This window comes from Pseudorasbora parva, chromosome 25 (genome assembly GCF_024679245.1).
Source record: "Pseudorasbora parva isolate DD20220531a chromosome 25, ASM2467924v1, whole genome shotgun sequence".
Lineage (NCBI taxonomy): Eukaryota > Metazoa > Chordata > Actinopteri > Cypriniformes > Gobionidae > Pseudorasbora > Pseudorasbora parva.
This window is the reverse complement of record NC_090196.1, coordinates 3,285,660-3,311,995: the sequence shown is the minus strand read 5'-3', so window position 1 is coordinate 3,311,995 and position 26,336 is coordinate 3,285,660. Positions and strand designations below refer to the sequence as shown.

General features: G+C 40.2%; 2 protein-coding genes across 5 annotated transcripts in view; one reads left to right on the top strand and one right to left on the bottom strand.

The window, feature by feature from the left end:
- si:dkey-234i14.2 (uncharacterized) overlaps positions 1-6,304 on the bottom strand; it is a 39,994-nt gene extending 33,690 nt beyond the window's left edge. Inside the window, exons 1-2 of one of the 2 annotated variants that reach the window (XM_067436040.1) lie at positions 6,135-6,304; positions 4,538-4,613 (exon numbers count right to left, since the gene is read on the bottom strand). In XM_067436040.1, coding sequence (XP_067292141.1) covers positions 4,538-4,605 — 68 coding nt within the window. In that variant the 5' untranslated portion in view covers positions 4,606-4,613; positions 6,135-6,304. The remainder of the gene's footprint in view (positions 1-4,537; positions 4,614-6,134) is intronic. The other variant, XM_067436039.1, reaches the window with a different exon arrangement.
- A 497-nt stretch (positions 6,305-6,801) lies between these two features.
- si:dkey-234i14.3 (fibulin-7-like) lies at positions 6,802-26,128 on the top strand. 3 transcript variants are annotated; one of them, XM_067436036.1, is made up of 7 exons: positions 6,802-7,124; positions 7,991-8,148; positions 9,747-10,059; positions 12,144-12,455; positions 16,522-16,659; positions 21,417-21,552; positions 23,540-26,128. In XM_067436036.1, exons 1-7 carry the CDS (start codon positions 7,109-7,111, stop codon positions 23,898-23,900), a joined length of 1,434 nt encoding a protein of 477 aa, XP_067292137.1. In that variant the 5' UTR covers positions 6,802-7,108; the 3' UTR covers positions 23,901-26,128. The 3 variants fall into 3 exon arrangements, with proteins under 3 accessions (XP_067292137.1, XP_067292138.1, XP_067292139.1); XM_067436037.1 differs by having other exon boundaries at positions 7,949-8,148; XM_067436038.1 differs by lacking the exon at positions 6,802-7,124 and having other exon boundaries at positions 7,881-8,148.
- Positions 26,129-26,336: the final 208 nt, after the last annotated feature.

The window sequence follows — 26,336 nt, the reverse complement described above, 5'->3', positions numbered from 1 at the left end:
AATTTGAATATACTCCAGGGTTTCTACTGATACAAAGCCAAATGCTAATCGCTGAAGTAACCCTTTAAGTTAAAGGTGGGGTAAGTCTTATTTCAAAACCGTTTTAGAAAAAGGACTCGGGCCGAGCGGAATAACAGACTTGTAGCCAATCAGCAGGTAAGGGGCGTGTCTACTAATGATGGAGAGAAGAGCGCTCGCTCTCGCTCTGTGCATGTCATTATTCAAAACACACGAGTCACACAGGACGGACATTAGCCGACAACTAAGTTAGCCTAATATATGCTGCTTGACTATGCTCGTGTGTCATGTTCACTTGTTTGTCCATTTGTTATCGTATTGTGGCTCACTTCAGCGATGATAAAGACCCGTTCATTTCCACACCGTATGGAGCATCTAACAATCTCCTCACTGTCTGTTTCAAGATCAGCTCACAAAATGTGTCCAACAACTAAGCTACTATACTCCTGATATATGTTTGTTTCGTCTTTTCATGATCTATATAACCCTTATCCAGTCATAATTGTAATATGTCGTTAGCTGGACTGTCGGCTCGTGTTCTATCGAGTTGTTCGTGAGAACGGTTTGTGTGTGTTTTTGTGATCGCTATAACTCTAATCTGGTCATAATTGTAATATGTCGTTAGCTGGACTGTCAGCTCGTGTACTATCGAGTTATTCACATGAACGGTTTGTGTTTTTGTGATAGAAGGGATGACTTTTTCATTGAATATTCGACCTGGATTAGATACACAGAGATTCTGCCATAGCCGTTGATGCCTCTGGGTTTCTGTGTGGGGCGGAGCTATCAAAATAGGGGCGAGACCCTTTTTGGGGTAGGGGTGTGTTTGTTTTGGTGATTTGAAATACCAACAACGGTTACCAGATAGCACTTACCCCACCTTTAATGGTGTCTGTGGTTATAGTTTCATTCGCGGATCCTTTACGTCGGATACAAATATTAAGTTGCCCATGGATAAGATTCCTTAAAGTTTCGCACACACAGCACACATAACAGACATGCGTAAACGTGGATATGTTACATGCATAGAAAGAATAAACCAGTCTTAGAAACGTATAAACTCTGCTTAACAACTTGAAATATAATTAGCATCAATTGTATAACAATACCCCCCCAGATTGCATTAAAAACATTACATGTGGTGAAATGGAAACCTGACAAAGTCGTTTTTTTAATAGTTTAACTTATTTTAACTTTACATGGCTTTCCACGCACGCGGTGTCTTGTGTGAGTGCAACGTCAAAGATGTCCGTCTAGCGCAGTGGTCTTCACTACTTTTTTCATGAGAGCCGCACTGATAGCACAAAATCATTAGGAGAGCCATTTTTATTGCAAAGCAGGGGCGTTTCTAGGATTTTCGTTTTAGGGGAGCTTAGCCCCCAGTGAGGGTAGCCTATGGAAAAAATGGTAACATAGTGTAGTGTCCAAATTGCGCCATTAACTAGTAGCTTACAAACTTGCATACCTATACGATATTGGCTGTTTATTACTTATAAAGCAAATATTATACCCCCTTACTGCATGTACATTCTTTACATGTAATATTTGTATCCAATAATGTTTATAATCACAGAGATCCAAAATGTTACGCGGGTTCGGGGGGCATGCTCCCCCGAGAAAATTTAGATTTCTATGATCTACATATGTGCATTTTAAGATGTTCTGAAGGCCAAAAAATTAGATAACAATAGCACTAAAAATGCCTAATCTGATGAAAATGGCTGTTAATATTTCTTGTTCGTTAATTAGGCCTACATTATGAATCACATAGGCATATTTTCAGTTAAAAATTGTGAAATTAGTGTAGACAAAAATTCAAGTAGACAAGTTTTTGTGAAAATAAAACTTGGCCGCAAAAAGAAAATTGAAGATACAATACAACAGAAAAATAAATGACAGATGTCTAAACTTTCATTTTTACAAAAGGTGCATATATCTGCTACAGAGGCTCAGATGTACACACACACACACACACACACACCTCTGCTTCTGACGTGCGCTCTGCTCCGCGCCGCTGCGGATTGAAGAACACGCAGGCTAAAAAAGACGGGACGAAGCCGAAGCCTCCCGCCATCCAAAAAAGCAGGATTACTTTAATGCTGGGATGAGCGGAAGCATGCATGCATTTCCTTGACTTTCTTCATGTTGTATTTGTAGCTTGTCGTTGCAATCCTTGTGAGGCATGCAAGATGTTCATTGGTGAGGTGGTTTCTCTGTTAGAATCCTCTAACTTAGCGTCGTGGAATGTATTTGGCCTGCATATGGTACGCAGTTTTTCGCGTGCATAGGATACGCGAATTATACGCACGAACCCCCATCCAAGATCGTGTCATATACACGCCATAAAGTGCGTATCATATGCACGCGAAAAACTGCGTAGCATATGCAGGCCAAAACTCATATACATTCCACGAGATTGCACACTCGCGCATTCACATGTGATATAATGCGAGCCACATATTAAAGCTTGGCGAGCTGCGCAATGAGTAACACTGGTCTAGCGCATGTTTACATAGAAAGCAATGGAAAAGCAGTGCAGAATATCTTTCTGTGTGAGCGGTTTGGGCACGGGATGTCAAAAACATTCAAACTCTGACATCCTCGCCATCGCATCCCAAAATTCACACGCACTATTTCTGCATTCAAACAGGGATTTTTTATTTGAAAGCTGCAGTCCGTAACTTTTTGCACGCCAGCGGTTAATAAACAGAACTGCATGAGTCTTGCGGAAGAACATTGTAACTGGAACTACTTCTCTCTGTTTAATGCCTATGGCGAGTCACACAGGCGTTGTGCTCCTCCACCGCAGTTCCTACCAGTCTGGCCTGAAATAGTCCCAATATAAACACTTATTGAGGTGTCCCATAATTATTCAGAGTAAGATAAAAACATGGTTTTGGTAAAGGGATTAATGTTGTACATTCTCATTATGTAATTTTTGTAAATCTTGAACATAAAATTGTTTACGGACAGCAGCTTTAAAGGGATAGTTCACTTTAAAATGAAAACTCTGTCATCCTTTACTCGCCCTCAAGTTGTTTCAAACCTGTATGAGTTTGTTCCTTCAGCTGAACACAAGAGAAGATATTTTGAAGAATGTCAGTTAACTGGAGCCATTGACTTCCATAGTATTTTTTTTTCCTCCTATGGAAGTCAATGGCTCCAGTTTACTGATTGGTTACTGACGTTCTTCAAAATATCTTCTCTTGTGTTCAGCTGAAGAAAGAAACTCATACAGGTTTGAAACAACTTGAGGGCGAGTAAAGGATGACAGAGTTTTAATTTTAAAGTGAACAATCCCTTTAAATTCAACGAATATTCAACATTTTAATCTGAATTAGACAGCCCAATGTGCACAAGCCTTTGGGTCCTATTTTTATGTTTGTGCTTCAGATCATCCTGTTGCTGGCTGGACTGATTGATGGATATCCAACGAAGACTTTTTAAACTGCCTATGGGGAAAAGTCTTCAGGAACCAAGGCCACTGAAAAAGCAGGGCAAGCGATCTGCAGACTGAACCAGAAATAATACTCATATGCTGCGTCCCAATTCACCTACTTATACTACGCTCTAAAAGTATGTACTCTTTTTGTGAAGAAAAAGTTCATACTTTTGAGATTGTAGCAGAAGAGTATGCAAGCTTCGGGACTACTTAGCCATCTTTAACGGACTCTGTCGTTTAGTTACGAGCGTCCCGTCACCGTTTATCTGCTCTGTCAATCATCACACAATTCAGATCCTCCACATTCGGTTTAATCTCCTGCCGTATCGGAGAGAAATGGAGCCGCTCGTCGATCTGCCGTGTGTGTGTCTTTAATGCAGAGACTCTCCTCGTGTGTTTGCAGTTTAAATATAATTAATGGCCAAACGTGTCATTACAAAACTTCTCAATGCTGCTCAGGTGAAATATAATGTGGACAACACTGAATAAATATCTTTTAGTCAGGTTAAATACTGATAATTGATCACTCAAACCTTTATCTAAACCGCTCTAGCTAACTGTCTAACTCGCACATCCGCCATGTTTGTAGTTTTTAACACTTTTTATCCACGTTTGTAGTTCTAATCAAATCCTCGTCCAACTCGCAATGGGTTGTGGGTAATATCAGCCGTTAAGAGTGCGCATCGATCCGCACTTCAGATTCGGACCGGAAATAGTAAACCATCCGAGTATCTCTGGAGCACTCTTTTCAGCAGAATACGATTTGGGACATACTAATTCTGTTTACACATACTATTTAGTATGATAGTATGCGAATTGGAACGCAGAGATAGTCAGACGTTTGTCTGTGTGAGACAAGGATTTAAAAATGCCTCAATGCACAAATCTAACTGTCCCGAGTTGGTGAGGAATGAGGAACTGTTGGTGAGGAATGAAAGGAGATGGAGAGACTAGAGAAGGATGAAGATGAGAAAATCACAGTGACACGGTGTCAGAAATATGAGCAGATGTTTCATATGTCTTGAGTTGTGCAATACGCCTGTGATAGATGAGAAGTGTGTGTGTGTGTGTGTGTACCTGTAAGGCTCGTTTCGAGGTCGCTTCATCCCAGGTCTCTGTTTGGAGCTGCGCAAAACACCTGTCATTGTCTCGTCTAAACAAGAAAGATGAGCAACAATGAGCTGAATAATACAACAGCACTCCTGCTGTCACACACTGCATGTGTGTGAGAGTGTGTGTGTGTGTGTGTGTGTGTGTGTGTGTGTGTGTGTGTGAGTGTGTGTGTGTGTGTGTGTGTGTGAGAATATAAGAGGAAGCGGAGATGTTGTCAGGGTGTTACAATGGACCAAATAGTCAATGGAAATTGTCAAATATATTTAAAGTAACACGTTTCATGGTCAGTATGTACAGAAATGACGTTGTTTTACCCAACATCTGTTGCTTGGTTAGAGTTAATCATCTGTGTTTCTCAAGATTAATATCTCTGTCACTGTTCAGAGCACTTTCACCACAAACGCATCATTGTCCTAGTGATAGAGGCCATTTAACAACTAATGACTACAATAAAACACCTGCAGAGCTTCAGCTTATAAGACTTTTATTTGTCTTGACATGTGAAATAATACACATTAGTAGAATAGCAGTGGCTAAATCATTATAAATAAATTATATATAAAACAAGTTATTTTTATTCATTCCGTAGTCTAATATTAGTCTCTCTCTATATTAATGCAGTGTAAAAAGTGAAATTGTGCAGTTATTATATTGTGAGACGTCATCCCGATCCAAATACAACATTACGCTTTGACCTGAAGTAGTAGATTTATCAGTGTTGTTATTGAAATAAAGCTAAAATATATATCAAAAATATACATTTTTATGAAAAATGTAAACAAAAATTAATTTGAAAAATAAAAACGTATTCAAAATAAGATATAAAATAATTAAATACATTTAGAAATGAAATAAAACTAGTTGAAATACTATAAGTGCATAAAAAAATTAAAAAAGCGGAAGAGGCACAAGCATTTTTTTCCAATGTGTGATTTAAAATATGAATAAAAAAATCAATCTGTAAAAAAAATTATTATATTTTTACAAACCTTTCTTAGAGGCTACTAAAAAAATACTAAACATTAATTAAAGCTAAATAAAAAAAATATTGCAAACCAAAAACGAATAAAACTTTCAATAACACAGCTACATTTTCAAAATATTAAAATGATATAATAGAGACAAATATATATATCATGGTAGCATTTAAAAATACTAAAATATCACAGTGATTTAGTTGGGTGAATCTCATGAATAAATATCCAGGTCTTATTTCATGCCAAAATCAAACACAAAAATAATATGTTAAATAAGTAAAAGTTAAAGTCAGTGTAGCAAATCATGATAAATATTTACAGCTAAAACAATTTTAATGTTCGTGATCATTTCTCAGTGCAATAAAGACCATATTCTTTACACGAAATATATATCTTGTAATTTTTTAAAAAATTAAAATGTGACATGCTTTTGAATGTAGTAATCAAAGCTACCTCTCTCCATGTACAGCGCAGATATTCAAACACACATTCGTGTATTATTAACCAACAGGGACAATAAAAACAGGGATAGTACATGTTTTTTGTCAGCAGGAGAGTCAGGAGTGAAGAGAATGGACACTTACACTGGAGGCTGCTGCGGCGGCTGATCCTCACAGGCTCATTACTGGCTCATATTCTGCTCATCCTGTTCATCTGCTCTCGCTGGAGTCCCTCGAAACACTCTCTTTATATCTGTGTGTGTGTGTGTGTGTGTGAGAGAGAGAGAGAGAGAGAGAGAGAGAGAGAGAGAGAGACACCGAGCTCTTATACACTGGGGTCCAACCATCACATTCATAGGGGCTGCCGGACTGATCCATTTCCTGCAGGAGAGGATGGGAGAAATGCAGACCAGAAAAATTTAAGTTGTGAAGCTAAATTCAGCTGAGAGCTCATACATCACTGTCTGCTCAGTGACACACACACACACACACACACACACACTGTACATTATATCCCCCTACCCATCACACACACACACTGCCTCTAAACCTACCCATCACACACACACTGCCCCAAAACCTTCCCATCACACACACACTGCCCCAAAACCTACCCAGCACACACACACACACTGCCCCTAAACCTACCCATCACACACACACTGGCCCTAAACCTACCCATCACACACACACTGCCCCTAAACCTACCCATCACACACACACACTGCCCCTAAACCTACCCATCACACACACACTGCCCCTAAACCTACCCATCACACACACACACACACACACACACACCCGTTTCACCGTTCAACTGTTCTTTCATTAGCGTTTGCCACATTTCCTCCAGGCGCCCTTATTAAGGAAACCAATGAAACGATAACTTAATATAAAACTGTCGGTTGCCGTTTTAACATGACACAGCCGACTGCCTCTTCTTCTCCTGTTTAAACCCAGCCCCTCGAGTCTGCCGCTAATGTGAGTGAGGGATGACAGATGAAAAACTAACGTTAGCTTCGCGCTCCGGCCATTCGAGACGCTGATGATGTAGTAAAACTTTCGCGGGTTTGGGGATTTAAAAAGCCTTCGTCTGTGACAGCCGTTATTTCTGAGAAATGCGACGGAGTTCAGGTGAATAATGAACGGGGGGATTTATGTGAAAAGATATTAAGTTTAACTGCTTTGATAGCAATAATCGAATCTATAACTGAAACTATTCAATAAATGAAGGAAAAATAAAAATCCTGACATCGTTTACTCATCATCACATTACTTTCTGTCACTTTTACGGTAATTCTGGAGTAATTACCCATTCATATCTAATATAGTGACCAGATTTCTGAAATGGAAACCGCGGACATTTGAGTGGTCAAAATATCACTAAAATCTAATTTATTATAATTAAAAAACAACGACAATACATTTTTAATGTGTTTTGTTGTTGTTGCGGGCTCCCTATATTATTATTAACATTAATAATTATTACGATTTGTTTGATTATTAAGACTTTTGGTCTGGATACAATTCACCGCACTCGCAAAAACAAAACAATGAAAACAGTTAACTTAGTAGACTAACCATTGTAAACAGTTCAAAACAATATAACATGACAACAAAAACACATTAAAAAAACATTGATATAAGCATACAACTATTTAACAAATATTTTATAATTGTATTTATTTTCACAAGTTGTTAATTACTTTTTTTATTACTTCAAATGTTACGTTTGTGCTTGAAACTCTTCCTTAATTGGATAATCCTTATTTTAAGCATTGTTATAGTTCAGATGTTAATCACTTCGACCTTTAGGAAAAACGCATCCTGTTGATATCATATAGCAGGCCCTATTAGCTATATCATATTAAACTGCTTTTTTTCATTTGGTAGGCTTATTAGGTTGTGTAATACAGTAAAGTTTCAAATACCTTTTAAAAATATATTTGACGTTTGAGGTCTGAGATGAAGGGCGGGTTGAAAACAGCTCCGATATTCAGTCAGGACTCCGGATACTCCTGCTGCGGAAAGCGAGCATAACAACATCTCCAGTTTTCGGACTCCACTCGGGGTTTGGACGACTTCTGTTTTAAGGATGAAGGTGGTAGTTTTTGTCATGGTCATTTTTACAAGCCATCTCTTCACATCTCAGGGGCAGGTAAGCGAATATAGTCCAAAAATCAACACAGAACGATTTTTAAACAAGATTTTTACATGTCATTTGTATTTACTGTCATGAGAATTTCTATTGGGCTTCAATATTGTATTCATTATATTAGGCCTATATAATGTTTTTAACATTTTTGTATATATTATAGCCTACATTTTATTATGAATATTGAAATACGATTTAATCAAAATACTTTGATTTAATATTCTATTCTAGTTCTTGCTGAATACTCAACTATATTGAACATTAGGATATTAATGAGTTTAGTAATTATAACAAAGTTCCTGCTAACTCTCTTCAAAAACATGCTTCACTCTCGCAAAACATCTTCCAGCTCCTCAGTCTGCAAATATGAAATATTTTTTCACACTGTGAAAGCGCTGTGGTGTTTGCTTTTGGTTTTAACACCAGGCTCTTAAATTTCCCCAAAACATAGACTAGATCTACTCCAAGATTCGCAGTGGACAAGCCAAATGACAGGGTATTAAACTCTGAAGTAGCCTTCAACTAGATTGTGGAATGGACTCTGGTTTCTTCTGAAAAATGCAAGTGAAAATATATATTTATATTATATGTGAGTGTATACACCGATCAGGCATAACATTATGAGTTATAAGGTGAAGTGAGTAACACTTTCACAGAGTGATGATATATTAGGCAGCAAGTGAACATATTGTCCTCAAAGTTGCTGTGTTAGAAGCAGGAGAAATGGGCAAGCGTAAGGATTTGAGCGAGTTTGACAAGGGCCAGATTGTGACGGCTAGACGACTGGGTCAGAGCATCTCCAAAACTGCAGCTCTTGTGGGCTGTTCCCGGTCTGCAGTGGTCAGTATCTATCAAAAGTGCTCCAAGGAAGGAACAGTAGAGAACCGGCCACAGGGTCATGGGCGGCCAAGGCTCATTGATGCACGTGGGGAGCGAAGGCTGGCCCGTGTGGTCCGATCAAACAGACGAGCTACTGGAGCTCAAACTGCTCCAGAAGTTAATGCTGGTTCTGATAGAAAGCTGTCAGAATACACAGAGCATCTCAGTTTGATGCGTATGGGGCGGCATAGCCGCTGACCAGTCAGGGTGACCTCTGACCCCTGACCCTGCCGAAAGCACCAACAGTGGCACGTGAGCATCAGAACTTCTGGCTCTTCCAGCAGGATAATGCTCCTGACACAAAGCACAAATGCTTCAGGAATGGTTTGAGGAGCACAACAACCAGTTTGAGGCGTCGACTCGGCCTCCAGATTCCCCAGATCTCAATCCAATCGAGCATCTGTGGGATGAGTTGAACAAACAAGTCCGATCCATGGAGGCCCCACCTCACAATTTACAGGATTAAATGATCTGCTGCTAACATCTTGGTGCCAGATCCCACAGCACACCTTCAGGGGTCTAGAGGAGTCCATGCCTCGACAGGTCAGGGCTGTTTTGGCAGGGACCAACACAATATTAGTCATAATAATGTTATGTCTTTATCATATATTTCTCTTATGATATAAAAAGTGTAATAAAACCCTCTACGAATAATGATGTTAATGAGACACAACTCATTTGTTGTGGTGTGAGAAGGTGTTTGTCTGTGTTTGATTGCTCAGGTGTGTGAGGGCGGACAGGACGTGCTGAATGCTCTTCGGCAGGTGCAGAAGCTGCTCTCGGCCCATGAGACGTCCTTCACACAGAGCTTGAGGAGCCTCCGCAGGAAACTGGGCCTGGTGCAGAACAGTCTCGTTCCAGTATCGGCCTGTCCTCCTCCAGAACCGCCGGCTAATGGCCTGGTCCTGGGTCGTGTGTTTAGGGCGGGTCATGAGGTCCACTTCCTGTGCCGGCCAGGCTATCAGCTGACGGGGCCGGAGACCAGAGTCTGCCTGGAGTCGCAGACCTGGAGCGGAGCGCAGCCTTCCTGCAAGAGTACGAGTCTCTCTCTCTCTCTCTCACACACACACACACAAACACACATACACACACACACACACACACACACACACACACACACACACACACACACACACACACACACACACACACACACACACACACACACACACTAAACGAGGTAATTAACAAGACACACGAAAAACACAGGAAACTGATCTGAGAACAGTGCAAACTCAAAACCAGGAACACAGATCAGACAGGACAGCTAAAACATTTGATTAAATAAAAAGAGTAATTAAAATAAATAAAATTGTAAATAAATAAATACTGAATTAGTTTGTTTTAGATTAAAATAAATTGATCAAAATAAATAAAAACAATATACTGAATAAATAAATATTAAGAAAATAAATAAATATACAAAATTACAAAAAATGTGTAAATATCTAAACAATAAATAAAATAGGATTAAAGTAAGGAACTCAATAAATTAACACATTTATTAAAACAAAATTGTTTACTAAATAAATTCAAAGTGATGATCAGATCTGATGCAAATATGTCACATTGAATTAATTATATATAGAATGTCATAGAATAAATATCTCGTCTGTAACACGAGCAAGAGATCAGATTCCTTCATAAAGACTTCGGCATTCAGTGTAACAATCAACAACATTCATTAAAAAACACACAATGAAACAATTTCTAAATAATTCATCAAATATTCTGCATAAATGTTTGCATTTAATTCAGTATAACAGTTTATGCCTAATTAGTGAAACACATGCCAAACTAATGTATGTAAAGCCTCTCGCATAAATGAGCGCATTTAGTTTAACAACAATAATGCTTTATTCATGAAACAAAAGATGAAGGAATGCCTGTGTTAATTATTCATCAAATCTTGAACAAGCTGCTGAAAGCGTTCTTTAGAAATGTTGGCCCATATTGATAGGAGAGCATCTTGCAGTTGATGGAGATTTGTGGGATGCACATCCAGGGCACGAAGCTCCCGTTCCACCACATCCCAAAGATGCTCTATTGGGTTGAGATCTGGGGACTGTGGCAGCCATTTTAGTACAGTCAACTCATTGGCATGTTCAAGAAACCAATTTAAAATGATTCGAGCTTTGTGACATGGTGCATTATCCTGCTGGAAGTAGCCATCAGAGGATGGGGACATGGTGGTCATAAAGGGATGGACATGGTCAGAAATAATGCTCAGGTAGGCCGTGGCATTTAAACGATGCCCAATTGGCACTAAGGGGCCTAAAGTGTGCCAAGAAAACATCCCCCACACCATTACACCACCACCACCAGCCTGCACAGTGGTAACAAGGCATGATGGATCCATGTTCTCATTCTGTTTACGCCAAATTCTGACTCTACCATCTGAATGTCTCAACAGAAATCGAGACTCATCAGACCAGGCAAGTCTTCAGTCTTCAACTGTCCAATTTTGGTGAGTTTGTGCAAATTGTCGCCTCTTTTTCCTATTTGTAGTGGAGATGAGTGGTTCCCGGTGGGGTCTTCTGCTGTTGTAGCCCATCCGCCTCAAGGTTGTGTGTGTTGTGGCTTCACAAATGCTTTGCTGCACACCTCGGTTGTAACGAGTGGTTATTTCAGTCAAAGTTACTCTTCTATCAGCTTGAATCAGTCGGCCCATTCTCCTCTGACCTCGAGCATCAACAAGGCATTTTCTCCCACAGGACTGCTGCATACTGAATGCTCTTCCCTTTTCACACCATTCTCTGTAAACCCTAGAAATGGTTGTGCGTGAAAATCCCAGTAACTGAGCAGATTGTGAAATACTCAGACCGGCCCGTCTGGCACCAACAACCATGCCACGCTCAAAACGGCTTAAATCCCCTTTCTTTCCCATTCTGACATTCAGTTTGGAGTTCAGGAGATTGTCTTGACCAGGACCACACCCCTAAATGCACTGAAGCAACTGCCATGTGATTGGTTGATCAGATAATTGCATTAATAAGAAATTGAACAGGTGTTCCTAATAATCCTTTAGGTGAGTGTACAGCGGTGTGACACACACTGAATGGACCTTCTGGAAGGTCAAAGGTCCCTGTATAAGCATGTGCTGTGTTCTGTCCTGTCAGGTGTGGACGCCGCTGTACTCGATGATGCGTCCTCTGCTGTATCAGTGTCTCCCTTTTCTTCCTCTCCCTCCTCCTCCTCTTCTTCTTCTTCCTCTTTCTCCCCCTCCTCATCTTCTTCTTTCTCTCCCTCTCCCTCTCCCTCTTCTTCTTTCTCTTCCTCTCCCTCTCTCTCCTCCTCTTCTTCTTCCTCTTCCTCCTCCTCTTCTTTTTCTTTCTCGAGGCCATCTCACTGCATCGAGTTCCTGGGCTCCATTCACTGCAGCTGTGAGCCGGGGTTCAGCATCTCCACACACAACAGGACACAGTGCACAGGTGACGACATACACACACACACATTTACAGTATAAGAGCAGCCGTGATGACAAGCTTTTTTGTGATTAAAGCTGAGAAGCTCACACACTCCTCAAAGTCAAAGCGCAAACATCATTTAAATCACCAGATCACATTCAGTATAGTATGGTGTAGTATAATTATTCAAAGCATGTTAGATGGTTTATTCTTCTATAGTGCATTAATAGCGGGAGAGGCGGAAGCTGTGCGCATTGGGAGAGAATGAGTAATGCCTGTGTAATGCGTGAGGGGAAAAATTAAAGTTTACGTTAAATTTGAGTTTCAGGGACATTAAACTTAAATTACATTAAACAATGACTATATATAATGTTGAATAAAATGTATAATGATGCAATGGGGGAATATTTCTGGTTCCTAATAATAATACACAAATAATAATATTATTTTAATAATAATAAAGTTTAAAAAAAGTTCATAAGTTCAGCATCATGATATACATATATCGATTTGTGACACAAGTGTATCATTATACCCCTACTGGAAATCCTCACATATACCATTTCTTACTAAAAAAGAAGCATAATTGTGAAGACACTGCCTTTTCTAGTATTTTTGATAGAAACGGTAGATTCGAGATTGGCCTGTAATTGACTAATTCTTTTGGATCAAGTTGCGTTTTTTAATAAGTAGTTTAATTATAGACAACTTGAAAGTTTTCAGTATATATCCTAATGTCAAAGATACAGTAATGATATTAAGCAGAGGATCTATGACCTTTGGAAGCATCTCTTCTAATAGCCTATATTCAGTATAGGGTCAAGCCAATTCTTCTCCTCCTATAGCAGTGAATAAGGGGAATTTTTCCTCAGTGACACTACAATGCTCTGTCTGAAGTGATACTGTAGTAGGCGGCTGCATGGTTATAATTTTAATTTTATTCCTAATGTTATCAATCTTATTAGTACAGAAGCTTCTGTATCGAATATCGAATAAATACGTTGTTTTCTTCTAAGAAAGTCGAGAAATAAGCAGATCTAGCTGTTTTTATGGCCTTTCTGTATGCAGTCATGCTCTCTTTCCATAAATTGCGAAAAACCTCCAGTTTTGTTTTCTTCCAGCGGCGCTCCATTTTTCTGGCTGCTGTTTTAAGGGCCCGAGTGTGCTGGTTGTACCACGCCGTTGGACTATTTTCTTTAATCTACTTTAAGCCTGGGGAGCAACTGTGTCTAAAGTGCTGGAAAAGAGAGAGTCAATAGTTTCTGTTGCAACATCGAGTTCCTCTAGGCTACACTCTGAAAAATGCTGGGTTAAAAACAACCCAAGTTGGGCTGAAAATAGAAAACCCAGAAATTGGGTTGTTTGGACCCAGTAAATGGACCCATTCAAACAACCCAATTTCTGGGTTTGTCCATTTTCAACCCAACTTTGGTTGTTTTTAACCCAGGATTTTTTAGAGTGCATCTGGGATGCTGAGGAGATGGAACTGATTGGGAAGATTATGTACAAAGCAATCTTTAGTGGCAGTGGTGATAGTCCTGCCATATTTGAAGCGAGGGGATGCGTTTGGAGCTTTAGCTAAATATAGTATACATGATAATAGGTAATGATCTGGGCTGCATTTCCTGATAACGTTGTCTCTTAGCGTGCTACGAAGACTCTAAAGGTATAACTTAACTGAAGCTATCCCATTTTTAGGCGTGTTCCCCGAATTATAGCTTAGGAGGTTGCTTAAGGTAACCCTTCTTAAGTGTGGCGTTAGCAGGTGCTGTCCGAGGCGGTGGTGGTGAATTGGCTTATATCGATGGCTCAAGAATCGATTATTTACTCTATCCAGGGGCTATTTCCCTGCGTTGTGTGAAATAAATATGTTCTTTATAACAGAAGCACTTCAGAAATAGTTAACTTATTCAAATTAAATGTTATATAATTTTGAAATGAAAGCACAAACCAGCAATCCCGCTACACTAACTGGCACTTTGAAAAAGTCATTTATATTATCACAATATATTTTCCATGTTGTCTTGATTTACTCCACAACCAGGAATGATTGCCCAGCAGCTGCATCACATTATTGTTTAAATAATTTATTTCTGTTATTAGATGGCCTACTCAATAAAAACGCGACCCGCAAAACATATAATCAGCTGCTACTATGGCGGAGAACAAAGAAAGAAAGTGGAGAGCTGCTTGATTTCAGGGCTGAGTAGCTCCGTTCAGTTTGTCTCGACAAAATTGGACCAACAAGATCTAAAAGCTGCTGAATTTGCGGTTGTGGCAGGCGAAATTTATTTTAAATAGCAGCTTCTGACATGGTAGCCAGGGAACTAAAGTGTTCACGTATGAAATAGTGCACATACACTAATGGCTCTGCGGACGGCACAGTCTTTGATTTAGCTCAACTATTCGCTGCCATAGTTTGACCAAACTCCTCCACAATCATTCCCTTTAAATAGCTCCTTTAGAAAGCCTTTCCTGTCTAATGGTTTGCCAGCTAATGTACCTTTGGATAATATAATTAAAAAGCTAACAGCCATTAGTGTAATGACAATTTTAATCCTTGCATTAAAAAACATTTAACTAGCTTAATTAAACACTGGGTGTATGTTACAACTTCAGGATTATATTCGTATAGACTGACATGTAAAGAAGCTTTCTGCAGTGGTGGCCACTATAGGAATGAACTGTCAGCAGTGATAACGTAAAGCTGGTGCTCCAGACCAACCTTACGAAAGTATGACTTACAGACGGTATTCTTAACTAAGATCGTTTCAGGAAACGCTTATTAACGTTAAGGGATACCTTAAGGTATAACTTAAGAATGACGTAGTGTTAAGAAGGTTTTGGGAAATCCAGCCCTGAGATGTCATCGCTCTGCTGCAGAATTTTAACGGTATCAACATTTATTCCATGTGACAGTATTAGGTCTAAAGGATGATTACGGCGATGAGTGGGTCCTCATACGTGCTGTCTAACTCTAATAGAGTTAGAAGGTCTCTAAATGCCAATCCCAATGCGTCCGTTTCATTGTCTATATGGACATTACAATCACCAACAATTAGTACTTTATCTGCAACCAGAACTAACTCTGATAGAATTAAAGAACACAAAAGAAGATATTTGGAAGAATGTTTGTAAAAAAGCAGAGAGAGCAACCATTCACTACCATAGTATTTTTCCCCCTACTATGGTAGTGAATGGTTGCTCTCTCTGCTTTGTTACTGACATTCTTCAAAATATCTTCTTTTGTGTTCTGCAGAACAAAGAAACTCATACAGGTTTGGAACCACATGAGGGAGAGTAAATGATGACAGAGTTTCAATTTTTGGGTGAACTATCCGTTTAAAGTAATGCAATCATCAGGTTTTAACCAGGTTTATGTCAATCACAGCACATCTAGATCATCATCTGTAATCATATCAAAGACACAGGCACTCTTACACACTTACACACACACACACACACACACACACACACGATAGCAAATTTGCATCATAAAGATTTTGTTTTGCAAGCTGACCACAGATTCAACACGTGAATGAGCACAAAAGTTTTATTTAACTACATCACGAACACGTTTAAACAAATAATCACACACACACATTAGTAAAAAAAAAAGGACACAAACACTATACAATACAAAAGACAATAGACAAAACTGTAATACACTCAATGTCCTGGGGATCTGCATGTTCAGTCTTATAAAGGGTCGTCAATGAATAAATGGAGAGAAGTTTCATGTGTCTTTTTCCTATACATATATATTTTTATGCTGTTATTTTTGCTACTATAATACGTGTCTAATTCATCAGTGTTGTTAATGGCTCTCATTGCCAGTGATAAAAGAGCATGTCAGCCAATGGTCAATTAAATGTATTTTTAAAATGCTAAATTATTCAGTGTGATCATGTATGAAATGAGACCGAACAGGAATTAATTAATATAGCATGCTAGGTTTGATGTATGATTAATGACTTTCATTTCTGAACAGCTTTCAGATGCAAATGCCACAGTTGTATTAGGACTGGAGTGACAGCTCAGAAAGCTTTTTCTCTCTCTCTTTCTCTCTCTGTGTGTGTGTGTGTTTCAGACGTTGACGAATGCGAGCTCTTCCGCCTTACTCCACCTGGCCGTCTGTGTTTGCACACCTGTGTGAATACGGCTGGAAGTTTCCACTGCCAGTGTCCCGCCGGCTACAGCCTGGGCCGCGATAGCAGGAGCTGCCACGGTCCGTTCATTCCCAAACCTTTACCAAAGCATAATCAGAAGAGGGTTTGTTTCATAGTCCTGATCCTAAATGCAAAGCTCCTCATTAGTGACCGAGTGATCTGAAACGCTCTACATAAGCATCAGTACCACACGCCACATGAAAGCCCGCCACACACAGGAGAAAATCCCATTAGTCAGCCTCACAGAGACTAGTTTTAGAGCTTACGTAAAAAATCATGTATATGCAAAATTTCCTGTGGTGAACTACATTACCCATACTCCTGGAGAGAGCTCCACCAATCAGAGAACACTGTGGAAGCGCAAATCATGGCAAAATAATATGGGTAGCTAGCTTGGCCTGGTCATACTCAGCTCTAGTCAGAATATGAGTCTGCTGCTCCATTGGGCTGTAATTATGGGGCGTTTCAACAGAACCAGGAAAGACCTCGATTGGACAGACCGACAACCAATCAGAGCAGCGGAGTGACGCATAACGTTAGTTGTGAAATGTCAACAGAGCTCCACTGCACTGTGTTGCCATGTCTGCGGTTTTCCCGCCGGTTGTTTTCCATATCCGCGGGTTGAAGCGACCTCAATTATGTGATGTATAGACCCAGGAATGCCAATTTTAGCAGACAACCATACCAAAATAACACACACTTTACCCCCAAACGCCATTATTGTCTGGACCAGTTAAACTTCACTGACCACATTACTGCAACAGCCCGGTCCTGCAGATTTGCTTTATACAACATTAGAAAGATCAGACCCTTCCTATCAGAACAGGCTGCACAACTCCTGGTTCAAGCTCTTGTTCTCTCCAGACTGGATTATTGTAATGCTCTTCTGGCTGGGCTTCCAGCATGCACTATCAAACCCTTGCAGCTGATCCAGAATGCAGCGGCGAGAGTGGTCTTTAATGAACCGAAGAGAGCGCTTGTTACGCCTCTCTTCATCAGACTGCACTGGTTGAAAAACTGTCTAAGGAGGATGTTAGAGTGGAGCAAAGAGTGTCAGTAGCACTGTTAGCATCCAGTGCTGAGAACTGAGCAGGTGGAGGGAGTGAAGATGAAACCATAGTGGATAGGCGAGAGGGAGAGAGTGAGCGTAGATTACGCCGAAAGCTAATCTGTGTAGGAGTGTCTGTTGTGTCAAGGGTCAGTATGAGGTTAAGAGTGATGAGAAAGTGGTCTGAGGTGTGTAATGGAGTAACTAAAGTGTTGTCCGTGGAGCAGTTGCATGCGTAGACGAGGTCTAATTGGTTACCTGATTTGTGAGTAGCCGTAGTAGATACTAACTTAAGCCCTATTCGGACTGGATTAGTTTAACATGGGGACGTGGGGGTAAAGTAATTATTACCAGAGGTTCTCTGTGATTTTAGTCCCGTCCGAATGTGCCATCTCGGTAATCATTACGGACAATGTCAGTAAAGATTACCGGGACTTTTACCTTCTGTAAAAAGGTCTGGAAAAATGACCTCAGGTAATACTAATCCCGTTCGAATAGACCTGCTGTAAAAATGTGAGGTAAAATTCCGTCATTTCCTGTTTAAAAGTTTTAAAAAAAAAGCGCATTTTGCGACCTTGGAGGCGCTTGAAGCATTCGGTTGCGTTGTAGGTGGTGGGACAAATCTGTGGAAAATGTCCAGTATTCTCCGCATATCATTTAAAGCAAAAAGAAGATCAAAAGCACTTATTAGAGGCACAACACATTTTAGCTCTTGGAAAGTGTCTATTACCAACATAATCCAATCAGAATCGTTAGACTGGACCTAACTGTTTATTAAAACACTTTAAGCAAACGGTTGTGCTTTTTTGTGATAACGGTAACGTCATACGCACATGACGTCAAGGAGGTGCGTAAAGCGAGTTACTCCTCCCACTTCTGCTAGTTTTACTGAGATGTCTTATCCCGTGCGAATTGGCCATTAATATTACAGACGTCCTGAGGTAAAATTACTTTACCCCTATGTCCCCATGTTAATCTAATCCAGTCCGAATAGGGCTTTAAAGTCAAATGAAGTCAGTAGATAGCTGAAGTCTGTGGCTAGGTGTTTATCAAGATGGATGTTGAAGTCACCAAGCAGAATCAGTGGAGTGCCATCCTCAGGGAAGCTAGAAAGTAACACATCCAACTCCTCCACAAAGTTACCGAGGTGACCTGGAGGACGATAGACCACTACAACATGGATTTTAACAGGGTGAGTAATAGTGATTGAGTGCGATTCAAATGAACTGGCCAATAGAGATGCTAAGGGACCAAATTTCCAATCATTAGAGATAAGCAAACCAGTACCCCCACCCCTCCCAATAGGCCGAGGAGTGTGTGAAAAAGTTAAATTGCTTGAGAGGGCTGCAGGAGTGGCAGTGTCCTCTGGTTTGATCCAGGTCTCAGTTAGGGCCATGAGGCTGAGCTGAGAATGAGTCCCAATAGATGAAATAAAGTCTGCTTTGTTTACAGCAGACTGGCGATTCCAGAGACCAATTGGAATAGAGAGTAGGATTTCTGTAGACTGCTGTAAGCAGCTGGGCAAACGCTCAACAAACGCTCACTCACAACGTGGCAATGACCAAACAAATCCGTCATCGGCTAAAGCCCGCCCTGATGATCTCATTGGTCAGTTTCTGTTGATCATCTGTCCGTCATCGTCTAAAGCCCGCCCTGATGATCTCATTGGTCAGTTTCTGTTGATCATCTGTCCGTCATCGGCTAAAGCCCGCCCTGATGATCTCATTGGTCAGTTTATGTTGATCATCTGTCCGTCATCGGCTAAAGCCCGCCCTGATGATCTCATTGGTCAGTTTCTGTTGATCATCTGTCCGTCATCGGCTAAAGCCCGCCCTGATGATCTCATTGGTCAGTTTCTGTTGATCATCTGTCCGTCATCGGCTAAAGCCCGCCCTGATGATCTCATTGGTCAGTTTCTGTTGATCATCTGTCCGTCATCGGCTAAGGCCCGCCCTGATGATCTCATTGGTCAGTTTATGTTGATCATCTGTCCGTCATCGGCTAAAGCCCGCCCTGATGATCTCATTGGTCAGTTTATGTTGATCATCTGTCCGTCATCGGCTAAAGCCCGCCCTGATGATCTCATTGGTCAGTTTATGTTGATCATCTGTCCGTCATCGGCTAAAGCCCGCCCTGATGATCTCATTGGTCAGTTACTGTTCAGCCATAATTACTCCTCTATGAATCAAGTCCAGACCGAACTGACCGAGCTCAAATGTTCTGGGCAGGGCTGAGTTTCCATATGATATGGAATATGCAAAATGGCAATGCATTTCTGAATTTAAAATTACCTTTTCCATACCATTTATGCAACATTCGGAGCAAAATGCTAATTCAAATTCACTAGATTTCTCTGCGAGACGATAAATATCTAACGGTGCTAATAACGTACTGGTTCTATCACTGACAAACACATTATCTTCAGGAATGCTGTCATTCCTCGGTTCTTGGGCTTGGCCTCTTAGTTCCAGTGAAAGGAACTTTTAATGTTTACCAAGACATTTTGAACAATTTCATGCTCCTGACTTTGTGGGATCAGTTTGTGGACGGCCCCTTCCTGTCCCAGCATGACTGCGCTCCAGTGCACAAAGCGTCGCTCCATAAAGACATGGATGAGGAGTTTGGTGTGGAGGAACTGGACTGGCCTGCACAGAGTCCTGAGCTCAACCCGATAGAACAGCTTTGGGATGAATTAGAGCGGAGACTGAGAGCCAGGCCTTCTCGTCCAACATCAGTGCCTGACCTCACAAATGAGCTTCTAGAAGAATGGGCAAAAATCCCCATAAACACACTCCTAAACCTTGAGGAAAGCCTTCCCAGAAGAGCTGGAGCTGTTAGAGAGGGTGGGCCGACTCCAGATTAAACCCCACAGATTAACAATGGGACGGCATTAAAGCTCATGAGCAGGTAAAGGCAGGCGTCACAAAACTTTTGGCAATATAGTGTATCGTATCATTTCTGTAATACATTTTATTAATAATTTTGCAACTTCTAAAATATTAAAATATATGTTTGGTGCAGGAAATGGCAAATAAAAAATTATATTATTGAATTTTAATAATTTTTCTCCAAATGTTGCATATGGAAAACGTACATTTAAATACAGAAATGCATTCCACATATTACATATCAAATTGAATATTGCTACCAATATGCTTCCGTAAAATAATAGTCTCCCCAATCTTGAAAACAACTTTTTTTTGCTTGTGTATATCCACGTCTTTTGAAAAAAAATAAAAAAAATAATTATAAAAAAAATAAAATATTGTTTTTATACTTGGAATAAAGTTGATTAAAAATGCAGTCTTTCATTTTATCTGCATTTTTATTCAAGCAATGACGTACATCCAACGGAGACGGAGGGAAGGACATAAAAAAAGTCGACTTATGCCGCCTTCACGTGCTCTCGGAAGTTTGATAATTCCCACGTATCGCATTCAAATATTGAAATGGAGGGGGTTTCATGTGCAATTTTTACCAAGGAAACTCGTATTTAACGCTAATTCTGATAGCACGTGAAGGCAGGATTAAACGCAGCCACTGAGCTCCTTGCACGGCATTCTGGGAATACAAGTCTGTTGTGGATTTCTTCCCAAATAGGAGAACGTTGATCTGGTGCCTTAATGCTGCCGTGGTAGACAGCTCAGCTAGATTGTCCAAGATACGAGCCAACCAACTTCAAAAATGGGAAAACTGAAGTCTATATTTACACGGGAACCTTTCCAATCGCTGATTTTGATGGTTGTCTTTATCATGTGCTTCCCGTAGACATTGACGAGTGTGTGAAGGCGACCCATAACTGCAGCAGAGAGCAGGTGTGTGTGAACACATACGGAGGTCATCGCTGTGAGCATGTGGACTGTCCTCGCTTCCACAACGCCACGTACAGCAAGACTTCACCGCTGTAAGTCACAACACCGCCAGCATCGGACAAATACACAACCTCATTACTGAGTCCAAGTTAAAGAACTGCTGGTCAAATATAACTCCGTTACAAGGGAAAGTTGTAAAAACTGATTTTTACTTAAGTAAAAGAATAGAAATATCAAAAGTAAATTTCCTTTTTTATGTAAACGCATTATTTTATTATTGCTGTATAAATGCACATTATGCCATCATGACGGTTACTAGCAGACGACTAACTTAAACTCATTTAAATACTTGTAGAAAAGTTACAAAGCTCTTTATAAAGCTGCTGTCACTTTAAGGCCGAACGCACGGATCCAATACACTGATACACATCTGATATTCTCACACTGTTCACCTTCACTGAAGACACAATCAACTTTGTTTCTGTGAATACTCCACTAAATGAGCATTTGGACATCCGTCTTCTTCCATTTTGCTCTAAACTATAAATCAGTGTTTAATAAATGCTGTGAAATCATTGAACTTCACGAGACTCTACAAGAGTGAGTCCTGAAAGGCTTTCTGCAAAAACCCAAACACCTTTAAAAGAAGAAAAAAATCATCCTCTGACTTTCAGAGCTGCGACAGAAACGACTTTCCACTTCGAGGACCTTGATAGAAATGTAGAGGAGTAAAAAGGAGGATATTTGTCTTTCAGATGGAGTGAAGTTAAAGTCAGAAGATTACAGAATAATAATAATACTCCAGTAAAGTAGATACTCAAACAGTGAACTTCAGTACAGGACTCGAGTAAATGAGCTGAGTTACTGTCCAGCTCTGGTCTCGATACGAGCAACGGCTGGAGTTAAAAATCTTCATTTGTGTTCTCCTGAAGAAACAAACACACAGATAAACAGCAAATGTTCATTTTTGGGTGAACTATCCCTTTAAATGTATTCGTTTACAAATCATGGACTATGGTAAAAAAAAAAAAAAAAACCTTGCTGTTTCACTGCCTCTAGTGTGCCTTTCTGTTGTAAACTGCAGTGATATGCACGTATTTGTACGTATTTTGTTGTTTGCAAATTTTATTTTATGCTAAACATTTTAGTCTCGTCCTTTTTTGTCCACAATAATGCATGTTAATTTAGTCTTAGTCAGCGTTTTGGACATTTTTCCAGTCTCGTCATCGTCTCTCGTCTTATTCATGGAAACAAAATCTCGTTGACGAACATATTTAGTCTCATCTCGCCTGACGAAGTGAACACTACTCCGGCGCGATCGTAACCCCCTTTCTGCGAATCCCAAAGCGTGCGAGACTCTCCCCCAACAGGTCCCCAATGGCCCGTGGGTTTAGAGACCGTCACAAAGCTTGGATTAGCCAGGACTTTAATATAACTCTGTGTCCGTCTGAAAGAACAACGTCATATACACTTAGGATGATATACACTCGAGTAAATCATAGGCTAATTTACATTTTTGGGTGACGCAAACTCAAATGTATTCGTTTAAAAATCATGGACAATGATAAAAAAAAAAAATGCTAAAAAGTGTTGTCACGTAGTATTTAACTAATACTTTTACTCAAGTATTGAAGTTGTGTACTTCGTCCAGCTCTGTATTTTTTCTCATGCGCGCATATTTCTGGTGCTTTCTTTATCATGCGCTGCGTGTATATATTTAACTCTTCTACTTCCAATGTTTAGTGAACGGCTGAAGCAGAGCTCACACACACACGTCCTGACACCTGCTGTCACATCCACGCAAATGAAGAAATACAGCTCATATTAGCGCTGTCCTCCTTAAAGTACCGGTACTAATAATAGTCCATATCGTAGCGTTTGTAAGAGCAGAGTGTCGTAACACTCTTCTAGTATCGGTATATCGGGCAACACTAGTTGGAAACTGCAGCGATATGCACGTATTGGTACGCATTTTGTGGTTTGCAAAAACGTTGGCACAGGTACGTTTTGCCGATGAGATCAGGTTGTTCCCAGACATATTTGAGGTTAAGGGCCTCCCTCTGGTTTGTGGTCCCGCAGGCGCTGTGACCGTAACCCGTGTGTCCAAGGAGATGAAGCCTGTCTGAGGGCCCCGGTCTCAGTGAACTTCCACTTCATGCCGGTGGTGTCCAACATGAGCGTGCCCACGGTGCTGCTCCGGCTGTCTGCGGCCCGCGGCCTGGGCTCCGCGCTGCGCTTCAGCCTGCTGGAGGGCCGGGGGGCTCAGCACTTCAGCGTCCGCCGCGCGGGCACACACTCGGGGCAGCTGGTGCTGCTCAGCCCCGTCATGGGCCCCGCCGCGCTGGAGCTCCACATACAGATGAGCGAGATGGAAAGGAAGCGGCTGCTGGGGCGATACGTTACCAAAGTCACGCTCTTCGTGTCATCGTACAGCTTCTGAGACGCGGAACACTATGGAAGCCGTTTCCACCACTGAATAAAAAAATAAAAAGAATAACTGCGAGTTTTCAATCTCAGTATTCTGACTATTTTTTTCACAATTGTGAGATATAAAGTCACACTTCAGTGATATAAAGTCACAATTGTGTTAAATAAAGTCAAAATTGAGTGATATAAAGTCAGAATTGCTCTTATTTTGTGATTTAGTGGTGTAAAGGGCTGTAAATTCACTGGAGGCGAGGCCGGGACCGTCCTGAGAGATAGAGGCGTTATTATACTGTTTCTCAGCTGCCGATTTATGAGGACAAAAGAGCACGGCCGGAGTAATTTAAGCCCTCAGAACCGGAATAAAAACCTTCCGTTTGGACCACAATCTTTATGCAGAGCTGAAGCTCATCTGCAGCATGACGTGTCATTTTGAAATGTGGATAAAATCCTTTATTTCAATTTAAAAACCATTTCTGGGACAAATAAGGTGGTCAAAAACAATATCTTTACATTTATTACGTTTTAAATCATTTTTATAAATGTATTAAAGCAATAATTTATAATTTAATGACTTTACACGTGTTGTAACCAAAAAGTGTTGTAAAAAGTCATATGATTTTCTGTAGACTAAGAATATATGAAAAAAGTTTTGAAAACATTAATGTGGCACCACATGACATGAATCATATTTACAGCATATTTTTACTAAATACAATACAAATATTGCCTTGTATCTTAAGGTCATTCCCTCAAATATTTCAGTCTTTTAATGAGACTTTTGATCCTTCTGTCGTTCCAATTCATCTTCAGAGCACACGTGAAGATCTTTTTGATGAAACTGCTCATTTCTGTCCGCCATTGACAGGCTATGCAACGACCCCTTCAAAAAGTTCATAAACCGACTATAAAATCCAAATCAATCTGGAACTGGTGCTCTATTTTCTGAAGAGACCATTGCTTTATATGATGGACAGATTATATTTAGGCTTTTGTTCACATACATCATTAATCAGCGAACAAACGCTCAACCGTGCTGCGAAACACAAGAGAACCTCACCGGCTCTTACACGCCTGAGCTTCAGTTTACCATGTCGGATCTGAGCTGATCAGTGTTGATGGGAATAAAAGCCTAAATTAAATCTGTTCATCATGTAAAGTGATCGAGTGTCTTCAGAAGATTAGAGTAAACCGCTCTGTTCATATGAATTAGCTTTATGAATTGCTATATGAAGCGTTAAAGTGGTAGTTGCGCATCTCAATGGAGGAGCAGACAGTCAGGGTTTAGAGCGAGTAAATGAAGACATTCTGAGCTGAAGTAACCCTTTAAATCCTCCATCCATTGTAATTCAGACTGTACAGTTTATAAAGTTGAATAAATGCATAGGCCACACCACAGACACTGAAAGCAGGGCTCCACATTAACGCTTGTCCGGGGCAAGTGGGTGTTTTGAAGAGACGAGTGAAAAATAATTTTACTTGCCCAACGGACAAGAGCCGGATTAAAACAAACATAACTAGCGAATCACCAAAATGCAAGAATGATTGTGCATTAATTTAGTGTAAGTGTCAATCGATAGTGGATGATATTGATAATATATAATGAACTGACGATAACAAGGACCCGCTGTTGACACACGTACAGCCTCTCGAGGAGAAATCACAACACTAGAGCGTTTGAGCTGTTTCCTGAACACCATCACGACTGAAAGTGACACTGCTTTCATATGACAGTTTCAGAAACAATTAATTAACATTCACTTACATTTACATTCACTTAAAGTCACTTACATTTGAGATGCAATCGAGTGCTTTTGTTCTATTTCAGCAGCGAAAATCGTTCACACACAGCAGAACCGTAACACGTCTCACAGCAACAAGTGTGTTACTGAACGATTCAGTGCTTGAATGAATCGTTTGAATGAATGATTCAGTGACTCGCTCATTAAGACGGCCACCTGCTGCCACCTACTGGAGGTTTAGTTTCATGTTTAAACACTTTCCAACATTTCTTATGTCTATTCAAAACTACAAATCTCAAAACATTATTTAATGCAGTTGTAGTTTTTCAGTGTAAATTATTTAATTTCATTGTTAACAGCCCTTATAGTGTCTTAATTAATTTAATGTATTGATCAAATTTAACAATATAAAGTTAAACCTGAAGCATAGCCTATATTTAATAAGATTAGGGGGAAATGTCCTTTATAAAGGTAAAAATATCACAAATTTGAAATGATTCAATAAAAAACAAACAAAATGCAGATTTAAATATGTCAAAGCTGATTGAACACTGGTGAGAATATCGCTTCAGAATAAATTATAGTTACAACACACACACACAATGAAAAAAATATCACACTTTTTTTCGGACAAGCACATTTTTTCACTCGGACAAGTGAGTGAACGATTTGCTTGTTTCGAAGGACACACACATGAACATGTTTAATGT